Source organism: Dendrobates tinctorius, unplaced genomic scaffold (assembly GCF_039654945.1).
Source record: "Dendrobates tinctorius isolate UK_male_01 unplaced genomic scaffold, ASM3965494v1 ptg000011l, whole genome shotgun sequence".
Taxonomy (NCBI): domain Eukaryota; kingdom Metazoa; phylum Chordata; class Amphibia; order Anura; family Dendrobatidae; genus Dendrobates; species Dendrobates tinctorius.
In genome coordinates this window covers 129,771,789-129,793,260 of record NW_027361679.1, presented here as the reverse complement: position 1 = coordinate 129,793,260, position 21,472 = coordinate 129,771,789, and the positions used below count along the sequence as shown (strand labels likewise).

Sequence of the window (21,472 nt, the reverse complement as noted above, 5' to 3'; positions counted from 1 at the left end):
CTTGGACACGATTTTATTAGAAGGACATTCATGAGATTACCATTTCGGGTCTCTATAGGGACTTGCGAGAAGCATTAGTTCCCAACATACCAGGGAAAATTTTAGAGGGATGGGCAAAGCAGTTGGGAGACCAAGAAGGGGAAGAAAAAAATCTTGAAAGGGTGGATGGAGATGAGGAAGAAGATAGTAAACGAAATCTGGAGAGACACTCAATACAGACTTATACATAGGGCCATATATGGTTTCAATTTTTTTGAATATTAGACAACAAGACAAACTGGTGAAATGTGATACGGAAAGAACGGACTTATACCATGGGATTTGGCAGTGCGGAAAAATTGAGGGATTTTGGAAGCAAGTTCAGGGGTTGGTTCGACCAATCTGGAATAGAAACTTGGAGCTGGAACCAATGGCTTGGCGATTCCATTATCATCATCAGGAGGGAGGGGATAAAGAAGGGGGTACAATACCATCTCTCTTCCACGATATAGTCATGATAAGTAAAAGGGCAATTATCCAGAAATGGTTGGTGAGAGAAATTCCCTCGAGAGAAGAGGTGAAAAGCCAGCTGAAAAAAACGCTCATGCTGGAGAAAGTGGTGGTGGAGAGGCGCAAGGAAAGATCGACAGCAATTTTTTTCAGTAAATGGAGAAAGTTCATAAGTGGTACATGCTCAGGATAAGAAATAAGGCAAATAATGTTAACATTTGTATCTACTGAATGGTATATGAAGGAAGATCTGTTAGGATCCCTAGGTAAGCTGAAATTATAGGGGGAGGTTCCGAGGCTGAGTCGCATGGGGAGTGGGAGGGAAGGGGGGGAAGGGATGGGGTTGTTAAGTAAGTTTGGATTTAAGACATAAGAAACTGTTGAAGGATGGGAGGAGGAAAACCGGAATGAAGAATATATAAGGAGGAGGTGAAGAAGGCAAATTGGAAGGATTATGTGAATGTATTGAGATTCCTTGATAACTATTACGACGTTTGATATATTTTTGTATGCTAATACTTATCCTTTTTATTCTATAATTTGTATATTTTATGTAAGAAAATCAATAAAAAGTTGGTTTAAAAAAAAATGCAATAATGGGTGATCAAAACATTGTATCCACACCAAAATTGTATCAATAAAAACGTCAGCTTGACGCGCAAAAAAATAAGTCCTCACCCAACCAGAGATCACGAAAAATGGAGACGCTACAGGTTTTAGACTATAGCACTATTTTTTATTTATTTTTTTAAACAAATTTTGGATTTTTTTTTCACCACTTAAATAGAAAAAAAAAACCTATGACATGTCTGGCGTCTGTGAACTCGTAATGACCTCATGAGAATCATAGGGGTAGGTCAGTTTTAGGCTATGTGCACACGTGTAGAATTGCTGCGGAAATTTCCGCATGCGGAATTCCTGCGAAAAACTAGCATTTTGCAAGCGTAATTAGCTTGCAGAATGCTAGCGTTTTCCAAGCGATCTGTAGCATCGCTTGGAAAACTGACTGACAGGTTGGTCACACTTGTCAAACATAGTGTTTGACAAGTGTGAGCAACTTTTTACTATTGAGGCTGCCTATGCGGCGTCAGTAGTAAAAAGATATAATGTTAAAAATAATAAGAAAAAAAAAATCGTGATATTCTCACCTTCCAGCATCACCCGAAGCTTTCCCAGGCCTCAGCGATGCTCCCGGCAAGTCCCGTTCCCAGCGATGCCTTGCAACAATGACCCCAGATGACGTAGCATCTCGCGAGACTGCTACGTCATTACAGGTCATTGTCGCAAGGCATCACTGGGATCAGAAGATGCCGGGAGCGAGGCTGACAGGCGGGAAGGCTGCGGGGGAACAGAAGGTGAAAATATCACGATTTTTTATTTTAATTCTTTTTTTTTTTTTTTTTTTTTTAACAGGGATATGGTACCCAGGGCCTGGAGGAGAATCTCCTCTCTTCCAGACCCTGGGTACCATCCGCACCTTTTCTGCTTACTTTGCACATGTTGGGCAGAGCCACATGCGGAAAGTAAGTGGAACAATGCATTCCTATGTGTGCGGAATCCCCGCAATTTCTCAAAAAGAATGCGCATGCTGCGTATTTTTCCGCGATGCGATTCCGCCGCGGAAAAATATGCAGCATTAGCACAGCATGTGCGGAATGCTATTGACTACAATGGGTTGCGGATTTTTTGCGTTTACGCAGCGTTTTCGTGGCGAAAAACGCGGCAAAAACGGTAAAAATTTGCAACGTGTGCACACAGCCTTAGTATTTAGTGAACATGGTGAAAAAAAAAAATTTAGAATTGCAATTTCACTGCACTTGGAATTTTTTTCCTCAGTTTTCCAGGACACAATATATTAAAACCAATGATGCCGTTCAAAAGTACAACTGGTCACGCAATAAAAAATAAAAAAAAGAGCCCTCGCATGGCAATATTTACCGAAAAATAAAAAGGTTATGGCTCTGGGAAAAAGGGGTGCAAAAAATGAAAATGTAAAATGGCCCAGGGGTTAAGGGATTTCTAATGACAGTCATACATAAATTTTTCCATGTGTCAAATGTAAAGTCCCCCAATGGATCCGATGTAAAAGAAAAAAAAGCAAAAACAAATGGACATTCTTAACAAAATTAAAAGGTTGATCCAGAACGTGTACGAATGTTCTACCTACAGTTTAAACCATGGTCTGAAAGAAAAACATCAAAAGGTCAATAAAACTTTCAATTATTAAAACAGAGAAAAATCTTACTTTTCTGACAGTGATCCTGTGTCCAGCACCGTGCACCAAAAACAGAATTTATTACAGTAGACGGACAGCTGTTCTTTCCTTTTAAAGCACCTGGGCATGCATCCCCACATTCTTCTTTGTCATCTTTATTGAGCTGGATGTAGTTGTCCTCCACCGAGTCGAGAATTTTCGACCAGTCAATAGTAGAGAGGTAACAAAGTTCATTGTTCTTTTCAATTCTTACAGAGCCCCTGTTTATATGCATCAGGCTGTGTAGCCCAATCTCCTTCAAATGAATCATCTCAAAAATAACAAGGGCATAGTTGAAAAAGAGTCGCCTACCTCGGATGACAGTGAGGTTTGGAAAAAGGTCTTTTAGGCTTTCCAGACCGGAAACGCGAAAGAGAAGGAGATAGTCCGTTATCATTGTAAGTTTGGGAAAACTCAATCCTTTAAAGTTTTCGCGTTGGGTGTTGAACATAAGCAAAATTTGTAGAGAACCTTCGATAACAGTGCAGTCTTCTAGCGCATCAAATCTTGTCAAGTTATTTCGGAAATCCATACCTGGACAAACTAAGGAATAAAAAAAGATAAATAACTAAAAATGTACACGCAATTTCAATACATTATACAATTTCAACCTTTTTCAGTTTACCTTACTACATAAACTGCTGTATGTTGTAATAAATAAAATGCCACACAGAACGTGTCTGTCCATTTTATACCGACTCCACAGCCCTGGTGAAATCAAATATGGTGGTAGTGGAGTGGAGAAAAGGGGACAGAAACTCTTATCACAGATACTACTGATTACTTGACAGCTCCTGGAATATACTAGATCGCTCGATACACATAAGCTGCCATAGTTGTCGAAAGAGCGAGTCCTGCTTACACACGATGATGCATTGCCGAGAAAGATCATCTCTTACACTTTGCAAAAGATTATTTTACCTGATGAACAAGCGTTTGCTCATTTATATGGTGATTTAGCAGCCTGTTTTACACTGCAAGATAGTCGGAAAACGAACACTTTGTTCAAAATGATCTTGCAGTGATAACACCTCTTAACTCTAGCTGGGCAAGTGATGCTGTACTGATGCATCATGAGATACGGTATAGAGCAGAGCATAGCAGAATAAAATGAAGTTTGAAATCTGGGAATCAAGATGGAAGCTGAAGAAAAAAAAAGCGCCTGAATACAGGTAAGTACACCCTGTATAACAAGTTCAGAGTGTAATAGACTATTGGGTGGGGGGGGTTCAGGGAAGGAAAAAAATGGCATGACTGCTTCTATAACTGTTGTGGTCCTTCTTGACTACGGTAATTAGTAAAACACGAGTCAAGCTCATCGGCTGCTATATAAGAAATGGTAATAGCTTTGTAAAGTCTTCATATAAATGTTTTCTGTTCGCTGCGTGCATCCGTTCACCTTTCAAATGGGTGTTCAGGGGAATTAGGTAGGTGGTATTGAATGCTCTTGGGGCTAAAAGTGGTTGTTTTGGCTCACTTCACTTTTTTATTCAGCCGCCAGAGCCAAAAATAGGCTGATCGGTGGGAGTACTGGGGGTCGGACCTCCCCTAGTTACATTTTCTTTTATATGGTATAATATAAATAGGTCACCTTAATACTAAAAGCTCGAATCCTTTTAGAACCATTAGGGTATGTGCACACGTTGCGGATTCTGCTGCGGATCCGCAGTGTATTTGGCCATGCAGCAGAGTCTCCTGCGTTTACAGTTCCATTCATGTCAACCTATTTTCAAAAACGCTGTGCACTTGCTGCAGATTTTTCCACGCGGATTAGCTGCGGGTTCAAATACGAAGCATGTCAATTCTTTTTGCGGCTCTGCAATGTTTTTACACCTGCTCCACTATAGAAAAACGCAGGGGAAAACTGCACAAAATCTCATTTGACCTGCGGATTTAGCCAAATCTGCATGGAAACATCCGCAGAGTAATCCGCAGCGTGTGCACATACCCTTATACGCATAATGTTGAACTTCAATCACCTTTTGCGTAACTTAAAGCATGCGGACCCCAAATACAAAATCTCCAACAGGGTCCCAACTATTGTGATTCTTTAATAGGATTGGTCTTATCAGTGGTCAGAAGGGTCCTTTGTGGCCCCCACAGGCTCCGGTGCCTGGGTGCAAAAGCAACTCCTGCAACCATCATAGCCATGCCTAACAGGTCACATCAATAAGACTTCACCATAGGGGCAGAGTTTGTTCTCTTATGTCCAACGGTCCAAACTAAGTTTAGGACTATATATACCAAGTATTAAATGGGTATACAAAAACAAACAAGGAACTGTACTGTACATCTTAAAGGGAACCTGTCATGTGAAAAAAACGCTATTAAACTGCAGGTGTCTGCTGGATACATGGCTGCAAATATGCCACTAGGATTACAACACAAAACTAACATGCAGAGGCTAATCAGTGGTCAATCATTTCTCCTGTACCCCCCAACCCGATAACATATGTCTAGGATACAATTGACAGCAGACTACTGATTGGCCAACACACTGTGTAATATCACATTTACCATGTTGTAAATTTCAAGGGAACGTGTCATCAGAAAAAGGCTTACAGTTACATTTATCATACATTGTTTAAATGCAAACATTTTTGGTGATGATTTTTAATTCCATCTCACTAGGTATACTTTAATCAAAATTCTAAAATCTAGGTGTTTTCATGTCATTGACTCAGGGGCTCACATTAGGCTAAGATTTAATATTCTGCAGAGAAGTTCTCGCTGGTCATCTCATCTTTAGCACATGCAGAGTTTATTTTAGACTTTTCGGGTCAGCTCTCTTCAGAATAAGCGGTCACGTCTGGCCACATTTTGAGAGGCCGCAGCACTACAGAGCAGTGTTGCTGTAAATCCAGCTAATTCTTGTAAGGGGAGGAGCAAAGCATTTCTCGAAGATATCTTACTTTGAGTTATATAAAGTTTATTGAAATGACAGATGATTTAAAATGCACAAATATAAGAATGTAAACGCATGCACTTTTTTTTTTTAACCACATATTGCATTGGTTTTACCATCCTGTTTTCTCAAGTCAAACATATTTCAAAAATATGTTTCACCTGGTAAAACCACAATGCCAAAAACCGCATCTTAAAATTATGGCAATTAGTGGGAAATATGCATGCATTATTTTATGTACTTACGGTAAATACAAAAGAACCTTTTAATTGTGCTAAAAATGGCCAGACAAGGTACAAATCATCCAGATGATGGCCAGCTGACATTACATATCTTCACAGGTCATCGGCTCCCAGATTTAGGCCTTTACTAAGGAGTCTGCAGGTTCTTATGTACAGGATGGTGCAGACTGTCACATACGATAACACATAATGTGACCCTGTATGACCTACTAATAGATCAAAGCCGATCCATTAGTCATAGCTAGTCATACTAGCACAAAACATCAATTACAACGCGTAGTCTCATTCATACTACTCATGTAACATTTCTCCAATAATGTATGCAATTGCTGTTAAACATACAAAACCTGGAAGCGTTTGGGTTAACCCATATGGTTCAGGAGCAAGAATGTTATTCCAAGAATAAAGGAAAAAACAGAACAGAAAAGTCTTGGGTTTCCTTCCCACAAACAAAGGGGGCCGGGTGGAAGCGTGTCTGTTATTCAGACACTTGCCACGTACGCTCAGCCTTTTTGGCTTTGTTAACACCTTGTCCACAAACCTACGGTATGTGTTACACATTACCACACCAACCGCCATATAGTGCATCTGTCTTAAAATCAGGCACGTGTCACTTTTGTAATGTTCTTTTCTTAAGTCCTTAGTTGGAGTCTGCCTGCAGATTTCTCCATGTTAAATTCTGGCTGTGTAGTACACTAACAACCCCTTAATGTTTTATGGGAAAACAGCAAGTGCACTTGCAACCAAATGATCATAAAGATTAACGTCATTTAGTTTTGGTGCATGCCTGCCCGGTACACCCCATCTGCCTCATGGAGCCATGTGCGGTAGTTTACTACTATGCAATGTCACATTTTTCTTGAAATCCATTATTTCCCCTGACATCTAATGTCATGCACGAGCCAGGACACACATTACTCTGAAACAATGTGGGCGATAGCGGTCAATCAACTGAATGGGGCAGGAGAATTTGGTGGGAGCCACCCAGCAGAATATTCTCTCTACGCCCAGCTTGCTTTTCAATCTGTTTTGTCTGAAATGCCATACGCTGTGTAATGAGGGAGCCGGTCTAGGTTTTTAAGCTGCCTATAGATTAGGCAGTATCAAACTGCTACCTGGTTCCCATTTACATCCATTCTATTATAAAGCTGGAGGCAGGTAACACACAATCAGTGGCAATGATATAGAGTGTAGCAACTTTAGTCTAACCTAACAAGCTAAAGTGTATGGGAGCCCCTCACCATTTCCCTGACAGAGACAGACATATAGGAGTTCAATATGAAAAAAAAAAAACTGGCTTCCATAGGAGATAAGGTTCCTATTGTCATGTGTCTTGATCCTGTGCTCAGTGTCTCTTCCCACACAGATACATCTTTTCTTTGGGAGTTTTAGTTCGGTTATATTTGTTTCTGTCAGGTCTTACTGTTTCTCTGTCCTATCACCTTTCAGGTGCAGCTTTAAAATACCTTCCCCTACTGGTGTTTCCTGCTGGGGACAGACTCTTTCATTCATTCATTTGGCTGTATGGTACCACAGCAGCACACCTTATATTACTAATCACGACCCCCATCAGCGTTGTCCACTTTATCCAGCATTGTTTACACTTGTGGTGGGATTTTATCCCAGCAGCCAAAGCCTTTAGTAGCATCCCAATATGGCCAGGCAAGTCATATAAAACCAGCTTATTTCTTGAATACAAGAAACTGATTCACTCAACCCTTTTTCTCTTTACGTAGTCTTCTCTCCTTGCTTGACACCTTTCTCTTCAGCCTAAAGCCAGGGTCACACTGGCGTATATTCTCTCATGTGAGAGAATCGGGACGTATGCGAATAACATTCAGATCAAACTATGTCAAAGTTTGGGCCAAGTTTCACCGTAGTGTGATCCGATTCTTTCACATGAGAGGTGCGGAGAAGACAGATAACTTAATTTCTCCATTCTCTGTATTTGCGGTAATTAGACTACATTCCGATCACATCCAAGTGCAGTATGATGTTCATAAACTTACTTGGGTACCTCTGATCCAATTGGATGCACTCACAGCATGCTGTAATTGTTTTCTCATGCCGAATCGGCATGAGAAAATAATCGCATATCTGCACTGCCCCATTGTACAATATTGGGCCGAGTGCTATCTGATACATCACAGATCTGTACTGCCACATAGTATAACATTGGGCCAAAGTGCTATCTGATAAACATCACAGACCTGCACTTTTGAACTGATGACAGGCCCTCCTTAACCCTTTCACGACATGCACCGTATATATACACAGCGCAAGTCGGAGCCCGCCCCATGCCCGACAGGGGGTGGCTGTGTATTAGCCTATGTGCACACACTGCGGATTCAACTGCGGGTTTTTCCGCGCGGATCCGCAGGTAAAACCGCAGGTAAAGTGACCTGCGGTTTTCCTGCGGCTTTGCCCTGCGGTTTCACACCTCTACTATGTTAAAGGTGTGAAACCGCTGCGGAATCCGCCCAAACAATTGACATGCTGCGGTTTGTAAACCTCAGCAAAACTGCGCGGAAAAAAACGCAGCGTGAGCACAGCTGTTTTGAAATGCCATAGGATAACATGGTACTGTACCATGTCTGCGGAACTGCTGCGTTTCCGCAGGGCCAAAACCGCTGCGGAAACGCAGCAGAATCCGCAACGTGTGCACATAGCCTTACAGCCAGCATCTGGTAACTGCCGCTGTCAATCTCTGACAGCGGCATTTAACTCGCGCCCATTGGAGCACCCATAACGTGATCGCAATCATGACAGCCGGGGGTCAGATGATGACCCCATTCCTGTCATTACGGAACTCCTTATGGGCTGCAAAAGGAGACAAACTATGTCTCCTATGCATATAGTACAAGTGATCGCATCAGCCCTAACATCAGCAAAGTTACAAAAAATAAATACAAGTTCAAATTACCTCCCTTTCCCTCCAGTGAAAATAAAGATATTGAAAAATACACTTTTAACCAGATCAGTAAACACTGTAAATTAGCGATCAAAAGTTCACATCTGTCCCAAAATGGCACTAATAAAAATATTCATTAGTTTAATGAGCAGTACCACGTGACCGCTGAACACAGGAAGAGCTGCAGTGCTGGAGACGATCTGAGAAGCACTGACTGCAGAGAACACGCCAGGAGGGGGTGAGTATGATCTGACAGCCGCGCTCCCCCGCCGACCCTTGGGACAATGACTCGGGTATAAGCCGAGAGGGGCACTGCCAGCCTAAAAATATGGGCTGAAAATCTCGGCTTCTACTCAAGTATATACAGTATTTAGTCAGCCACCAATTGTGCAAGTTCTCCCACTTAAAAAGACGAGAGAGGCCTGTAATTGACATCATAGGTAGACCACAACTATGAGAGTCAAAATGAGAAAACAAAACCAGAAAATCACCTTGTCTGATTTGGAAAGATTTATTTTGCAAATTATGGTGGAAAATAAGTAATTGTTCACCTAAAAACATGCAAGATTTCTGGCTCTCACAGACCTGTAACTTCTTCTTTAACCCCTTCCTGACATGAGACGTACTATCCTGTCCATGGAACCCGGGCCCCTATGCCCATGGACGGGATAGTACGTCTAGCGCGATCAGCGGCGCCCACGTGGTGAGCGCCGCTGATCGCGGCCGGGTGTCAGCTGATTATCACAGCTGACACCAAGCACAATGTGTCAGGGGCGGTCACGGACCGCCCCCGACACGTTAACCCCTTGCACACCGCGATCAAACATGATCGCGGTGTACCGGGGGTTAAAGGGAAGCATCGGCAGGGAGGGGGCTCCCTCCGTGCTTCCCTGAGCCCCCCACGGCAGCGCAATGTGCAGCGCTACTGCGGGGGACTCCTTTCCTCCAGGCCCCCGGATCCAAGATGGCGACGGGGGCCTTCGGGGGCCTGAGGAAGCTGGCTTCCTCAGTGCCTGCAAAGCGCAGGCATGAGGAAGCCTTCTGCAGTGCCTGTGTCAGATCGCTGATCTGTCACAGTGATCTGTGATGTGACAGATCAGCGATCTGTCACAGGACAGTGATGTCCCACCTGGGACTATTTAATAAAGTAAAAAAAAAAAATAAAAAAAAGTGTTAAAATAATTTTAAAAAATCGCCAAATAAATTAGAAAAAAAAAAAAAATATTCCCCCAATAAATCCATTTTTTGGAAATAAAAAAACAAAACAATAAAAGTACACATTAGGTATCGCCGCGTCCGTAACGACCCGCCCTATAAAACTGTCCCATTAGTTAACCCCTTTAGCGAACCCCTTAAAAAATAAAAATAAAAAACGAAGCAAAAAATAATGATTTATTATCATACCGCCAAACAAAAGGAGTAATAACGCGCGATCAAAAAGACGCATATAAATATCCATGGTACCGCTGAAAACGTCATCTTGTCCCGCAAAAAACGAGCCGCCACACAGCATCATCAGCGAAAAAATAAAAAAGTTATAGCTCACAGAATAAAGCGATGCAAAAATAATTATTTTTTATATAAAATAGTTTTCATTGCATAAAACCGACAAAAACATAAAAAAAGACCTAAATGAGGTATCGCTGTAACCGTACTGACCCGAAGAATAAAACCGCTTTATCAATTTTACCGCACGCGGAATGGTGTAAACGCACCCCCCCAAAAGAAATTCATGAAACGCTGGTTTTTGTTCATTCTGTGTCCCAAAAATAGGAATAAAAAGCGATCAAAAAATGTCACGTGCCCGAAAATGGTACCAATAAAAACGTCAACTCGTCCAGCAAAAAATAAGACCTCACATGACTCGGTGGGTCAAAATACGGAAAAATTATAGCGCTCAATATGTGGTGATGCAAAAACTATTTTTACAATAAAAAGCGTCTTTTAGCGTGCGACAGCTGCCAAATATAAAAACCGCCATAAATAGTAAATCAAACCCCCCGTCATCAACCCCTAAGTTAGGGAAAACTAATAAAATAAAAAAAAAAGTATTTATCTCCATTTTCGGGTTAGGGCTAGGGTTAAGGCTAGGGTTAGGGCTAGGGTTAGGGCTAGGGTTAGGGGTGTGTTGGGGTTAGGGATGGAGTTATAATTGGGGGGTTTCCACTGTTTGGGCACATCAGGGGCTCTCCAAATGTAACATGGCGTCTGATCTCAATTCCAGCCAATTCTGAGTTGAAAAAGTCAAATGTTGCTCCTTCCCTTCCAAGCTCTGCCATGCGCCCAAACAGTGTTTTACCCCACATGTAGGGTATCAACCTACTCAGGACAAATTGCAAAACAATTTTTGGGGTCCAATTTCTCCTGTTACCCTTAGGAAAATAAAAAATTGGGGGCAAAAATATCATTTTTGTGGAAAAAAATGATTTTTTTATTTTCACGTCCGAGTGTTATAAACTTCTGTGAAGCACTTGGGGGTTCAAAGTGCTCACCACACATCTAGATAAGTTCTGTGGGGGGTCTAGTGTCCAAAATGGGGTCACTTGTGGGGAGTTTCAATAGTTTAGGTACATCAGGGGCTCTCCAAACGCACATGACACCCGCAGACCATTCCATCAAAGTCTGCATTCCAAAACGTCACTGCTTCCCTTCCGAGCCCCGACGTGTGTCCATACAGTAGTTTTCTCCCACATATGGGGTGTCAGCGTACTCAGGCCAAATTGGACAACTTTTGGGGGTCCAATTTCTCCTGTTACCCTTGGGAAAATGAAAAAATTGGGGACTAATTGATCATGTTTCTGGAAAAAATACGATTTTTTTATTTTCATGCCCTGGCATTATAAACTTCTGTGAAGCTCTTGGGGGTTCAAAGTGCTCACCTCACATCTAGATAAGTTCCTTAGTGGGTCTAGTTTTCAAAATGGGGTCATTTGTGGGGGGTTTCCACTGTTTAGGTACATTAGGGGCTCTCCAAAGGCAACATGACACCCGCAGACCATTCCATCAAAGTCTGCATTCCAAAACGTCACTACTTCCCTTCCGAGCCCCGATGTGTGCCCATACAGTAGTTCTCTCCCACATATGGGGTATCAGCATACTCAGGACAAATTGGACAACAACTTTTGGGGTCCAATTTCTCCTGGTACCCTTGGGAAAATAAAAAAATGGTGACTAAAAGATCATGTTTGTGGAAAAAATACGAATTTTTTATTTTCACGCCCGGGCGTTATAAACTTCTGTGAAGCACTGGGGGGTTCAAAGTGCTCACCACACATCTAGATAAGTTCCTTGGGGGGTCTAGTTTACAAAATGGTGTCATTTGTGGGGGGTTTCCACTGTTTAGGTACATTAGGGGCTCTCCAAAGGCAACATGACACCCGCAGACCATTCCATCAAAGTCTGCATTCCAAAACGTCACTACTTCCCTTCCGAGCCCCGACGTGTGCCCATACAGTAGTTTTCTCCCACATATGGGGTATCAGCATACTCAGGACAAATTGGACAACAACTTTTGGGGTCCAATTTCTCCTGGTACCCTTGGAAAAATAAAAAAATGGTGACTAAAAGATCATGTTTGTGGAAAAAATACGAATTTTTTATTTTCACGCCCGGGCATTATAAACTTCTGTGAAGCACTGGGGGGGTCAAAGTGCTCACCACACATCTAGATAAGTTCCGTAGGGGGTCTAGTTTCCAAAATGGTGTCATTTGTGGGGGGGTTTCCACTGTTTTGGTACATCAGGAGTTTTCCAAACGCGACATGGTGTCCAATCTCAATTCCAGCCAAAAACGTCAAATGGCGCTGCTTCCCTTCCGAGCTCTGCCATGCGCCCAAATAGTGGTTTACCCCCACATGTGGGGTATCAGCGTACTCAGGACAAATTGCACAATAACTTTTACGGTCCTGTTACCCTTGGAAAAATAAGAATTGAGGGTGAAAAGATCATTTTTGTGGAAAAAATATGATTTTTTAATTGTATGGCTTTATGTTATAAACTTCTGTGAAGCCCATGGGGGTTCAAAGTTCTCACCACATATCTAGATAAGTTCCTTGGGGGGTCTAGTTTCCAAAATGGGGTCACTTGTAGGGGGTTTCCACTGTTTAGGTACATCAGGGACTCTCCAAACGTGACATGGCGTCCAATCTTTATTCCAGCCAATTTTGCATTGAAAAAGTCAAACGGCGCTCCTTCCATTCTGAGCTCTGCCATGCACCAAAACAGTGGTTCCCCCCCACATATCAGGTATCTGCGTACTCAGGACAAATTGCACAATAACTTTTGCAGTCCAATTTCTCCTGTTACCCTTGGTAAAATAAAAAAAATTGAACCTGAAGTATTTTTTTTATGAAAAAAAGTTAGATGTTCATTTTTTTTTAAATATTCAAAAAAATTCCTGTGACGCACCTAAAGGGTTAATAAACTTCTTGAATGTGGTTTTGAGCACTTTAAGGGGTGCAGTTTTTAGAATGGTGTCACTTTTGGGTATTTTCTATCATATAGACCCCTCAAAGTGGCTTCAAATGTGATGTGGTCCTAAAAATAAAATGGTGTTGTAAAAATGAGAAATCGCTGGTCAACTTTTAACCCTTATAACTTCCTAACAAAAAAAAAATTTTGGTTCCAAAATTGTGCTGATGTAAAGTAAACATGTGGGAAATGTTAGTTATCAAGTTTTTTGTGTGCCGTATCTCTGTGATTTAAGGGCATAAAAATTCAAAGTTGGAAAATTGAGCAATTTTCGCCAAATTTCCGTTTTTCTCACAAATAAACGCAAGTTATTTGAATGAAATTTTACCACTAACATGAAGTACAATATGTCACGAGAAAACAATGTCAGAATCACCGGGATCCATGGAAGCGTTCCAGAGTTATGACCTCATAAATGTACAGTGGTCAGAATTGTAAAAATTGGCCCGGTCATGAACGTGCAAACCACCCTTGGGGGTGAAGGGGTTAAGAGGCTCCTCTATCCTCCACTCATTACCTGTAGTAATGGCACCTGTTTGACCTTGTTATCAGTATAAAAGACACCTGTCCACAGCCTCAAACAGTCAACACTCCAAACTCCACTATGGTGAAGACCAAAGAGCTGTCGAAGGACACCAGAAACAAAATTGTAGCCCTGCACCAGGCTGGGAAGACTGAATCTGCAATAGGCAAGCAGCTTGGTGTGATGAAATCAACTGTGGGGGCAATAATAAGAAAATGGAAGACCTACAAGACCACTGATAATCTCCCTCAATCTGGGGCTCCACGCAAGATCTCACCCCATGGGGTCAAAATGATCACAAGAATGGTGAGCCAAAATCCCAGAACCACACAAGGGGGACCTAGTGAATGACTTGCATAGCACATGTCCATATTCCACGCTATGTGACTCCGGCCCAAGTGTTATTTTACTGGGGGGGGGAACCTAGGGATTAAGCTGGGGTTGTCTGAGTAGTGAACAATCCCTTTAATGTGAGAAAAGCCATTAGTGGAGTGAAACATTTATTGGAATTTGCATAGTTTGCAAAAATGAAAAAAAAAAAAAGCAAAACATAAAAAATTATCTATGTAGGGTTAGTATGTTGGAATGAGCCAATTTTACTAGTCTCCTTTATATGTGATGCTTTTATAAGCCTCTTAACAGCTTATTGTATAATGTGGCGGTGCAGCCAGCATCTATTCCCCACCACGAATTATGCTAACCTTGTTGGGGAACATAAATTAAAATAGGTTTAAAAACAAACAAACAAAAAAAAAAAAAAAAACACATTCAAGGGCACCATCTTCCAGTAGCGGAGTCTCATTGTATCAATTTTACAGAACAGCAATGCCTTTTACATGGCACAGACCAGGCCATTACACAAATGCCAATTTTCTACATTTAAGCCTACTGGTAGTCTTTTAATGCACTGCTTACACAGGCCAAACATTGCAAATACGATTATTCTGCCCCCGCAAAATGTAATGATATATTGACAGCACCTTTACACAGGAGAATGTGCTTCAAACAGTGATTTTTAAGCCAGTTTAGAAATTATTGCATCCAGCAAAATGTGAGTTTTGCTCCTACATAGGTTGATTACTGGCCTGTTAAGGGCCGATAGGAATGATTGTTCCCGACTATGTGCACTTGTTTCACAATTGGCCCGTCTAAATGGGCCATAACAAATAAGAGTTCCCATAAACGCACAGTCACACATATGTTGTCAAACACACGGAATTATCTAAGTCTCTCACATTCAAACCGGCTTTTGAAAATTCCATTGTGTTTTCTACTGTAAACTGCTTGGGGCTTAAGGTATGCAAAAGCCACATGACAAATTTGTGGCAATACAGCCATGTCTGGCCATACCCCCAAACAATAATCAAATAAAAACATGCACATGCATGTATGTGTCTCTCAAGAATCAGTTAATAGAATATGAAGTAGATATCTTTGTAATCTTTATAAATCATAGCCATAGGCACTCATACTGTATGTATAACAGCTATGGGCTCACACTGTAGATTGGTGCATCTCCAAATGGGCACAAATGCACTTTTTGCCTTGAGTTTTTCACTAAGAAAATAAATCATGGCATACACCACTGCATACCATATTACTGAGACTTTCTCCACTAGATACATGGCTTCCGATGCTAAATGGAGGCACTAGCACATGGAATGCCTGCACGTCTAAAGCTACTTTCACACTTGCATTTTTGTGCGCTGTGCTGCGTGCGCAGTGCAAACGCGCATAATGCGTTTTTATGCGTTTTTTGTGCGCATGGTTTTTGCAAAAAAAGCATGCGTTTTTAAACGCTGACGTGCGCATGACCATGCGCATGTCAGCGTTCCCATAGACTTAATGTGTTTTTTGGTGAATTTCGTGCTCATTTTGTGCGCATGCGGTTTTTTTTTTAGACCGGTCGGATGCACAAAAAATGCAAGAGGATGCATTTTGTGCGCCCGGGCGCACACTACAAAAAAAGCATGCGCATACAAACGCGTACAAAGGCACGACAATGCGCACCCATGTTGAGTATAGGAAAAAAACTAAGTGCATTTATGCGCAAAAACGCAGCGCTAAAAAACGCAAGTGTGAAACCTGCCTAAGGGTCAGTAAACACTGCGGGTTTGAAGCTGCATACATCTGCAGCGTCAAACCCACAGCGGACAGATGTTACAGCATAGTGGATGGGATTTCAAGATATCCCATGCCCACTATGCGTTCAGAGACGCCCACGGCATCCCTGCGTAAATGGACATGGGGGCGCGTCTTTCCAGACCGCAGTATTTCCATTTATGTTGCGGAGACGCTCAGTCTCTGTAGCGTAAATTACCCATAGGATTTAATTAGATGCGGTAAAACCGCATTATCTTTATAGTCACATGCGTATTAAGTGCGGGAATGCAGCTTACTACGCATGTGAACTAACTTAAATAAAGGTGTACCTTGTGCCACAGCCGGAAGTTCGCGTCCACTGCAGTTCTCACGATGAGCTGAGCTGACAGGCGTGCACGTGACTGCCGGGTAAAGGGTCATCTCCGGGCACTTGCCAAGTTCTCACGATCAGCTGTCCACGAGAACTGCAGTGCAGGTGACCGGCGGAGACATCTCCAGTGATCAGCTTCAAGCTCAGCTGCGTCTGGATGTAAGGCTGAGTGGTGGCATAATGCCACCGTTTAGCCAAAGGCATTCAGAAGTAGCAGAGCTTATTTTTCTTCCAGGAGATTGAGGCCTTCGTTGGAATTAGGTGATGCAGTAAGTATGGTTTAATTAAAATCTATTAAAGGAATCTGTCATTATTTCAATTAAAAGACTTTATTCTGACTGTGTCTTTATTTAACATATAACTATAGGATTAGTTACCTCTCCATTACTAAGCTGTGGGCTTGATGTCACCTGACAATACAAAAGGTGACATCAACCCCACTTGCCACCACTACAGGGCAAGTGGGAAGAGCTGGGTAAAGTGCCACAATTAGCGCATCTTTGTATGCGCCAATTGTGGGGGGCTGCTATTTTTAGTATGATGAGGGCCAAAATCCATGGGCCTCGCCAGCCTGAGAATACTAGGCCGCAGCGGTCTGCTTTTTCCTTGGCTGGTAAACAAAAATAAGGGGACCCCACGCCATTTTTTTTTGGAGGGGATCCCACTATTTTTGCTAGCCATCCAAGGTAAGCAGACTGTTGCGGCCTGGTATTTTCAGGCTGGTAAAGTTCATGGATATTGGATCCTTACCAGCCTGAAACACGAGTTCCAGTAGTCTGCTTTACTCTGGCTGGTTAACAAATATAGGGGGACCACACGCCATTTTTTAATTTATTAAAAAGGAGGGGATCTCTCTGTGCTTTCCTCCACTTCCTGTGTCAAGTACTTCCAGCTGTGTCATAAGATACACCATTATGTAAATTATAAAAAAAGAACCTCCAAATAAGCATTGATTCATTACTGTAAATGTAACAGTTGTGCCTCGTACAGTCTCGTTCGATAGAGACAACTCTCATAGAACTAGAGAAAAACAAGAGAATGCTTGAGTCCAAGTCTATCAAAATCAATGCAAAATTTTATTAGCAAAAAACAGGCATATGTGGAGAAACAAGGTTCAATATAGTATACAGTTATCTATCAATCTAATTTGTAATGAACGGGGCAATAAATCACACCGCAGGGCCATTATTCACACAGTGACTGATGCATTGTAAAATATAACAGCAGCCCTCCAGCGCTACATATATTGTATTATTGCACATTAGCCCATAGGAAAGATGGGAAGAAAAAAGGTAACATGTTGGCATACCCATCATGTCCTGGTGCAGGGGAGGCGCTGATCCGTGTACCCCAACGCGCGTTTCGCAATGAAAATACCAATTCCTCGAGGGGCGTGGCTAAAGATGGAAATAGACCCTGATTAAATATCCGGCCAGAGGTGGTCACCTCATCCAGGGGACCAATCACAGAGCGTATGTTGGGCTTGCGCCCCGCCAGGGAGTGAGAGCGCTCTTGTGAAGCCGACGTCACCCGGGAAGCGGCCGTCACCAAGACGTCACCCATGCAACAGACTAAACACAGGGGGGGGGGGGGGAGGGGAATGCAAGGAACCAATGCCGCGTGTGAGTGGCCGGCGCTTGACCACCCCCCAGGCAGCACCAGATCCCACCCAACCTCAGTATTCACCATGTATAGCCACTCACAAATAATAACACATCACCCAGCAGGGCACAAAACTATGGCTAAACTCAACAGGACCAAAGGAGGTCCAAAAGGGGACCAATGCACGGGATGAATGAACATGAATAGGATGGAATAATCATTCCTCTAAACTATAAATATATGCGGAAATGTGTCTCAGACATAGTTATAAATTCCACAAATGAGAGACGTGAAACACAGTCAAATGGCCAACATATTAACAACAATATTCAGCCTATTGCAAAAAGTATGACAAAAATACCATACATATAAAAGGTCCATAATCAGATGACAGTATAATTATTCAACATCAGTCTTGATTAGTTCATCTCCATGGTTCTTCATTTATCCTCATGGTCCTGGTGGGCGAAGCCACTGGAGAACCGAAATCGCAGCTCAAACGATGTACGCCAGTATGTCTAAGGCCAGATAAAATAAAATGCCGTTAGAACAAATATACAACAAAAAACATGATAAAAATGATTTTAAAAATAAGAATAAAAAGGGAGAAGGGGAGACCTTTTTTGGAGAACAGAATTAGTTGTTTTATAAAAATGGTGAAAAACTCAGTGATTCGCTTAAACCATGTGGAGTCATGGTCCCTAGGACCATGATCCACCTGCATTCCTTCTGAGCGAGGAGGCGTTTGATATCTCCTCCCCGTATGCTGCTTTTGACATGTTGGATGCCCCTTACAAAAAACGACCTAGGGTCACAATTGTGCACCATCTTATAGTGCCTGGGTATTGTCTTTAACTGTGTCAGGTCGGAAACTGCTTTTGCTGCAGAGATGTCGCGAACGTGTTCTCGAACACGTATTTTAAATTAGCGGCTTCTTAAACCGACATAAATTTTAGAGCAACCACAGGTTGCATAGTAAATCACCTGACTGGTGTTGCATGTTATGTGTTGACGTATACTAAAAGTTTTTGTGCCGTCAGCTGATTGAAAAGATGATGACCGCACAACATTTCTGCATGCCACGCAGTTTCCGCAGGGGAAACATCCTAAAGGGGGGCCACGAGAGTCAAATAGATTCCTAATGGATGGAACATAATGGGAGTGTACCAACATATCCCTCAAATTAGGGCTCCTCCGATATGTCATGAGGGACGCTCTGAAACCACATTGGCCAATGTTGGTTCTGTTCTAAGAATGCTCCAATGTCTGTTGAAGATATCCCTCATCGTGTCCCATTCTCCATTGAAAGTCTAAATGAATTTAACATTACTCAATTGCTGTTGTTATTTCGAATTTGGGCGTAAGAGGGATTGCCGATTAGTCCTCCTGGCTCTATCTAGACCACTCTTCACACAATGACGGCTGTATCCCCGATTTACAAAACGGTCCCCAAGCTCACTCGCCTTGTGTTGAAATTTCATTTCTGATGAGCAGATGCGCAGAAATTGCCCAACCGGGATGGCTCTACTAGTTGTCCGTGGGTGGCAGGATTGAGCGTGAAGGAGAGCATTCACCGAGTTGGGCTTTCTGTACACATCAGTCTGCAGTTCAGACTGATGTATTATCTAAAGGATTAACTTTTTCTCCTACTCATGCTTTCGATTTATTTACAGCCATAAAAGACTTACATTTATTTTCTCGTAAACTGGTCCTCAAAAAACTTCACAATGGCAATAAACAAGAACAACCTGGCAACACTCAGCTGGAGGAGGAGGCCCTACATGCACTAGAGGAACTATTGAGTGAACAGGATCCTAGCCCTTCACGTATGTTTCCCTTGTCCATACGTCCAAAATCTACTGGGTTTCATCCCTTGTCCCCATGTCCCGCGGTGGAAATTTTCACAAAGTTGGTTATGGAGGATTTTCGGGCAGTTTCCACCAGACGGAATTTTGACAACTTAACAGCCCAACAACGTAAAGCAATTGATGAATTAAAATCATATTCAGACATCGTGATAAAACCTGCGGACAAGAGGGGAAACATAGTGATATGGCCCCAGGAGATGTATGAAAGGGAGGCCAATCGACAGCTACGAGATAGGGTGACATATCAGAGGCTGGATCATAACCCATTGAGGATATTTTCTGACACCTTGGAGGAGATTCTATTTAGAGCCCTAGAGCAGGGTATTATCCCTAAACAAATCTTTGATGGTCTTATGACTAAATTTCCCAGGATCCCTACTATATATTTTGTACCAAAAATACAAAAGGACCCCCTTGATCCGCCCGGACGTCCCATCGTGTCGGGCATTGGGGGATTGTGTGAACCCATCTGTCAATTCATTGACCACTACCTCAAACCTTTTGGTGAGGCACTTCCCTCATATGCCCGTGACACGACAGACATCCTGGCGATGATTGATGGTATGTCCTTGGAACCAGATATGCTCCTTGTCACTGCAGACATTGAGTCACTATATACATGCATTCGCCATCAAGATGGTATTGATACATGTAGGTTTTTTCTTAGGAGCAGCAACTGGGATGGCCCTATATGTGATCTGGTATTGGAACTTCTTGAATACATACTAACACATAACTTTTTTGTGTTTAGGCATGTGTTTTATTTGCAGCAGTGCGGCACTGCCATGGGCGCGGCCTCTTCCTGGGCTACTGGGAGCGGGAGGTCTTTGCGGGGGAGGGGGGGCAGGCCGTGGACCGTGTGCATTGCTGGCTGCGTTATATAGATGATCTGATCGTGGTGTGGCAGGGATCACAACAACAACTACATGAGTTCATGGAGAGTTTAAATTGTAATAGATTCAACATCAAATTAACTTATACTTCCAGCAACACCGAGGTGGACTTTCTGGATATCAAGATTCAGGTTGATTAACAATCATACCTGCAGACTGATGTGTACAGAAAGCCCACCTCGGTGAATGCTCTCCTTCACGCTCAATCCTGCCTCCCACAGACAACTATTAGGGCCATCCCGGTTGGGCAATTTCTGCGCATCTGCTCATCAGAAATGAAATTTCAACACCAGGCGAGTAAGCTTGGGGACCGTTTTGTAAATCAGGGATACAGCCGTCGTTGTGTGAAGAGGGGTCTAGATAGAGCCAGGAGGACTAATCGGCAATCCCTCTTACGCCCAAATTCGAAAAAACAACAGCAATTGAGTAATGTTAGGTTCATTTCGACTTTCAATGGAGAATGGGACACGATGAGGGATATCCTCAACAGACACTGGAGCATTCTTAGAACAGAACCAACATTGGCCAATGTGGTTTCAGAGCGTCCCCTCATGACATATCGGAGGAGCCCTAATTTGAGGGATATGTTGGTACACTCCCATTATGTTCCATCCATTAGGAATCTATTTGACTCTCGTGGCCCCCCTTTAGGATGTTTCCCCTGCGGAAACTACGTGGCATGCAGAAATGTTGTGCGGTCATCATCTTTTCAATCAGCTGACGGCACAAAAACTTTTAGTATACGTCAACACATAACATGCAACACCAGTCAGGTGATTTACTATGCAACCTGTGGTTGCTCTAAAGTTTATGTCGGTTTAACAAGCCGCCAATTTAAAATAC

General features: G+C 42.6%; 1 protein-coding gene across 1 annotated transcript in view; it reads right to left on the bottom strand.

The window, feature by feature from the left end:
- INSR (insulin receptor) overlaps positions 1–21,472 on the bottom strand; it is a 157,559-nt gene that overhangs the window by 75,077 nt on the left and 61,010 nt on the right. The window contains exon 2 of the mRNA XM_073547866.1: positions 2,735–3,286. Within this exon, the coding sequence (XP_073403967.1) occupies positions 2,735–3,286 (552 nt within the window). The remainder of the gene's footprint in view (positions 1–2,734; positions 3,287–21,472) is intronic.